General features: G+C 38.5%; 1 protein-coding gene across 4 annotated transcripts in view; it reads left to right on the forward strand.

Annotated features, from left to right (window-relative positions):
* Positions 1-5,722, forward strand: part of LOC134039025 (ras-specific guanine nucleotide-releasing factor RalGPS1-like) — a 130,276-nt gene extending 124,554 nt beyond the window's left edge. The window contains exons 15-20 of one of the 4 annotated variants that reach the window (XM_062484766.1): positions 299-379; positions 1,651-1,756; positions 1,869-1,961; positions 2,195-2,300; positions 2,481-2,572; positions 2,672-5,722. In XM_062484766.1, coding sequence (XP_062340750.1) covers positions 299-379; positions 1,651-1,756; positions 1,869-1,961; positions 2,195-2,300; positions 2,481-2,572; positions 2,672-2,701 — 508 coding nt within the window. In that variant the 3' untranslated portion in view covers positions 2,702-5,722. The other 3 variants (XM_062484768.1, XM_062484765.1, XM_062484767.1) reach the window with 3 other exon arrangements.
* Positions 5,723-6,000: the final 278 nt, after the last annotated feature.

A 6,000-nucleotide genomic window follows, 5' to 3' on the forward strand; every position in this document is an offset into this window, starting at 1 on the left:
CCCGATCCCTGTAGCGAAACAGGAGGTAATCTGGATGTAAATAATGTTTAGGCCTGGACAAATTATGAGACATATGTAGGCAAAAAAAGACTTTGGACTGCCCTTTTTTTTTTTTTTTTTTTAAGGTTTAATCACACGTTTAATCTCACAAGTCAAGGGAAACTGGCCTTAAAGAAGACCTAAATACATCTTGAATATTTAGACTCACTTGTGAAGAGCAGGGAATTATAAACCTCAACCTATTATGAACCCCAAATAGCCATTCCGACTGATTATGACCAATGTGTGACACAAACAGGGGGCGCATGTACTCCACACTGGGCCCTAACTGGAGGGTCCCACTTCGCAATTCTCCCCGGAGCCGCAGCTATGTTTACAGGTACAGTGGTGGTGATGGTGGGGGTTATGTCATGTCCTCCCAAAAAATAAAGGACTTTTCATTTCAAGGAGGGGGCTAGTGGGGCGTATCAAGCTGTCATCTCTTGTCACTGCATGCAGCACTGTCTCATTTCTGTCTCTCTAACCCCCTGTGTGTCGGTGGAAGTTTCCCCTCAAACCTTGTCAGTAGACGGTCAACACACCTCTTTACTGTGGGCTGAGACAAGTTCACAACATGGGGGGGGGACTTCTACCTGGGCTCTTCTCTGTGTCTTATCTTGCCACAGACACTTACACTTTCACAACTTAGCAGGGGCTAAGGTACAAGCTTGGTGGACGAACACTAGTATTTCTAATGGGGTGTTTGAGTGAGATTCCTATTTCAATTCTTAAGGGCACTTAAGAGCTGTCTCTTTCTGCGCCATTAAAGTGTGCATTTGCATTTGAGAATGTTAACCAAGTGTGAGGATCCCATTGAGAGCTATCATGTTTCCTGAAAACGAGTGGTGTCCACTTTCAAATTCCACACACTCATAACACAATGCATAGAACTATGCAACTGATCCTGACACGAGTTAAACAAACTTTGTGCACCTATTTGATTGGCTTCAATGCAGTTTACTCAGGATAGTGCTGGTGATGGGTCATTAAAATCAGACCAATACCACAGACTAAACATAGAAGTGAACCCAAGACTAAAGCTTGGGTTTCCATGTTCTCCTGTTTTATTTCCCCTTTTTGCGGACATGATGTTCCTCCGGTGCTTCTCATCTGGCTCTATGACATTTCTCAGTAGTTGAAAACAAAAGCTACCCCGCTACCTCTCCAGTCATCCCCAGGAAGATCAATCTTGATTTTCTTACGGCAAAGTCCTCTACTGTAGCACTGATGGCATTCCAGGTGGTCTTTATTGCAGTCACAATAGGTCTACCTGTTGCTTGGACAACTGTTGAAATAATTCATGTTGAAGTCATGATGCATTGAAATGGAAGCCAAAACCTGGATTTCAACCTTTGTTAAGTCAGTGGAACAGTATGAAGAGAGAGTTAGCCAATGCATGCCAGCTCCAGTTCACCACAGGAACATCCCATTATGACATACTCTCCTGCCATGTCTGATCATGTCAAGAAGCTCAACAGAAAGCATGGGTTTAGAGATCTGTAACAACAGTCCTTCGATTCAAGTTTAATACTGACCTTGTTTGGACTCCCACCTCTCCTTTCCATCAATGCCCCTGGTCCCGCCCCATCCACCCCGCCCCTGTCTCCACAGCCCTTCAGGTGCTAATTCCTGCCATGGGTGCACCGAGTTGGGCAGCGTCACCATTGAGGGGCCCCTCCGGCGGAAGACCCTGCTGAAGGAGGGTCGGAAACCCAAAGTAAGGACGGATAGTCATGTGCTACGACTTACGTCGGTTAATATAAGGTTTCCCTGGACTTTTCTTCTAATATTGACTTATTTTTGAGTTTGTGCTTTTGTTTTTGTTGTAGTTGTCGTCATGGACAAGGTTCTGGATCACCCTCTCTGGCTCGACCCTGATGTTCTATGGGGCTAAAGCATTGAGGGCCTCTGAAAGAAAGCATGTGTGTCATCAGAAAACTTTATTAAAATGTTTTTTTTTAATGTTTTAAGGCAATGGATAGCCAGCAAAACCAGACCCTAGGAGTATTCCTCAAAAAAAAAGAAAAAGATTTTTTACCATTTTAAGTCAGAAAATATGATCAAAATCGAATGGTTGTTCTTGATCTGTCTTTTGGTGTATCTTGTAAGGCTTTTGAGTGTATCTGACAGTTATGTACCATCATTCTTTTTTCAGTACAAATCCTCGCCATGTAAGAAGGTGTGTGTGACAGGTTGGATGGTGGTTCTGCCCGATGACCCTGCAAGACCGAACATTTTCCACCTCAATGACCCGGATAAAGGTAAGCCTCAGCAAGATAAAAAAAAAAAAGGATTCTATTATTTGTATCGAAACCAAGATTTCAATAAAGCAAACGCTGATTGCAAAATTCTAAATACTATCCTAATTTGCGAATTTTTCAATAAGAAAAAAGTTTGCTTTATTTCTGATTTGTGAGAAATTGAGTCTTCTTGATTTACAGGTAATGTTTACAAGTTCCAGACAGGATCCAGGTTTTCAGCAATCATTTGGCACAAAAACTTGGAGGAGGCCTGCAGAAGCAATAGACCTCAGGTGTGTGACACTTTTCTTTGGGTCATATGTCCTGTATTATTTGAAATCAATCACCCAGTCTTGTTTTATTTACAATTCTGACTGTTTATTCCCTTCCAGATACCAACCAACCTCATGTCATTTGAGTAAAGAAAAGTCTGCTTACCCAGAGGGGTAATGAAGTTACTGTGCCAAACCCATTCAGAAGGGGAGTCAAACAGAGTCTTTGACATTTATGCCGAACAGAGGAATTATGTGGGACCCAAGGAAATTGGAGGAGGAGGAGTGGTGTGCACATCCTAGACTTCATACAGGAGCAGAAATCTTGTTGAATACAGACACACTCCAGCGATTTAGCTTGGAAAACGTGCAATGTGAAGGGAAATTTGTTGTTCGAGGACAACGGCTTCAAGCCATCATTCAAAACCCTTGGTCTGTGTCAAAGCTTTCTCGTTCGTTGTCATTTGTCGCGCTGCTTTAAATGGTGTGAGCGCGGGCGCATTTGTTTTTTTTGGCCCATGTTGGGTTTGTGCTTTGATAAAAGGACGAAGAAACATACATGCACAAAGACAGTGTTAATATTGAGGTTGGTTGATGACAGAATGATTACTTACAGTACAGCATCAGGCCCCCCGGGGTTGGTACTCAAATGATCACAAAGCTGGATACAGGAGCCAACTGTGAAGACACCATACTCTCCGTGAACTCCGAACCTTGCATGGCGCACTGGACTTGAGTCTTTATAGAAATAATGATGAAGAAAACTGACTTGGCTTTAAAATGCCAAACTGAGTTGTTTCTAAAACAGAGGATCAGTGAAACCTGTAACTTTGCTCCCCCTGTTGTGTCCATCCATAGTCAATTACATCATTGCCAATAAAAGTTGCAGGAAGACATTTGAATTGGCTCAGATAAATCGACTGATGGTGAAAATTAAATGGTTGTTTTCTACAAGAATCAGCTGACAGAAAACACACCCTCTTGATACAACATATTTAAAGTTTAAAAAATGTCATTTTAGTTCAATTCTGTACTGACTGTCAAAATAGAAAAATGTATGTAATTAAACATGAGGTAACATTGGCCTTCCTTATCTGTTGAAAGGGTGGACTGTAATGGTCAGTACACATCCAATGCACCTCTAAATCGTTTTGCCATTTTAAAGTAAAGTGAACACAGTCCTTAAACCATGTCTGATCATTATTTTAATCTACAAGAGGTTTCAACCAGTCCATTGGGTAAACTTTTTTTTAAATCTATTTTCGTGTGTAAATTGTCTTTTTATGACACCCAACCACAAGACACATTGGTTGAAAACAAGCAAAGAGCAAGCAATCATAGGACATCCAGCGAATGTCGCAATTTGAGAATTCTATGTAAGGGATGTTAAAAAGGGATATAGACTATTTACGGAATTTCAACTAATGATTCTCTCAAAAGGCATAACATTGGTACAAATTTGTTATTAGGTAAACATGCTCAAAATATGCAAGATATCAATAACAGAAAAAATTCCCTTGCTTACTTCTTAATGAAGAACATTTTATGAACTAAATGAAGGCTGCAAATTATATTAATGATCCACACAAATTTTCTAAGATGTGACAATCATATAACAAAGGCACCTAAGTTATTTGTTTTGCCTGTGAGTAACTACAATTTTGGCACACTCAATGGTTAATATTGTCAATAAAACCTTCATTAATGTTAAACTAACAAATGTAAATTCCAAATTATGACTGTATTAGTTATACCCACCAAAGTGTGTGAGCCAATGACTGAGGCAGCATAAACAGTGTATATTTTATTTTGTACTTATGTTTGAATGAAGGACTGCATTCTGAACAAAACAGAGATGAGAAAATGTCTTCAGTCCGCATCTATGATTCCACCTTTGAATCATATCAGCACCTTTCTTTTTAAGAAGTAAAGACAACTTTTGAAGTTCACTTAATTATATCTGTGATTTACTACACATCCAAGTTTTAGATTGTAATTGTACTATGTGCATTTTGATACATCCATAATGTGAAAGGTGTGTGCCTACACTTCTCAACCATTCATTTTTATCAACAACAATTCAACACGGGGTTAAATCACTCTTGTCAACTTAATAGAAGATAGGTTGGTGACTGCACAGTAAATAGAACTAACTTTTTGGAGTTGCACTTTTGAGTTTTCAGCTTTTACTACTTTACACACTGTATCGAGGGATGTTAGCACTGGGAAAATAAACAAAATGTGTAACTTAAATGGCAGTTTCTGAAAGGATCAGTTAAGACATTAGAGGATCTTAAAGGAAGAAGATAGATTATGCCATCCAATTACATCTGTGTAACATAATAGTGAGAAAATCCTTCTACTATTTTACATTATTTTCCCGGTCTTGAACTAATAATCAACACTTTACATCAGTGTCAGTGTGCAAGGGTATTCTTTTAGATGGCTTTGAGTCAAGAACATCATATGGAATGGTTCTGTGTTGAGACATCCTCTTAATAATCCATCTGGATTCAAACCTAATTACAGCCCCAGTTAACTCACCCAAAGGCCTGTAAAATGTAATGCACACAGACTGCAATCTTCATTCCTACAATTTAAGTATTGAAGTTGTTGCCAAGATCAACCGTTCAAATACTCCATGCCGTATGCATACACTTGGCACAAATGTATTTATGTAATGAGCATAAATACGTTTTACACATTTTTAGATGGAAGCTTTACATAATTTGTGAGGATGGTCTTCTTTCTCCACTTTTTTTTGTACTTGTGTATCTGTCTGACAATGACAGGTTTTATGGTTTTATCAATTACCCAGAGAAAAAAAACAATGTTAAATGGGAAATTGCATGTATTTTGTGTACAGTTTCTGGTGTCTGTAGTAACTGTGAAAATGACAACCACTTACTTGTATGCTCTGTGAATATTTTTGCTAAGTTATTTCTTACCTTGGCATTGTTGTTCGTTGCTGTATTTTTCAGCTTTAAACATTGACACTGATTCATGTATTAAAAGGATATGTACAAAGAGTAATTTTTTAGTGCTGTCATGAACGTTTTGTACTTATTTACATCCAGCTTTTAGCATCGGAGCCATCACAGTGATGTGGAAAAAACACTTGACCTGATGTGTCAACTTTGGTGTTCCATGTACATTTACAATATTCAAATAATGTTTCATAAACAACACATTATGACAACCCTCCCCTTTCAATGTTTCAAATGATAAGTATTTATTGAGTAATGGAAATGTAAAAAGCTCAGAAGTATGTAGTTCATTATTACAGACATTCAGAAGCCATTCCATGCATTATGATATATTTTTAGAAATGTGATTCCAAAGAATTCCAGGCAAAACATAAAGTCTCCTAAAATATTGATACTTTGGCCTAACTGATGCACAATTATATATAAACTGAAAATAAATATATAACATATTCAACATGCAGG

Source organism: Osmerus eperlanus, chromosome 18 (genome assembly GCF_963692335.1).
Source record: "Osmerus eperlanus chromosome 18, fOsmEpe2.1, whole genome shotgun sequence".
In the NCBI taxonomy this organism is placed as follows: Eukaryota; Metazoa; Chordata; class Actinopteri; order Osmeriformes; family Osmeridae; genus Osmerus; species Osmerus eperlanus.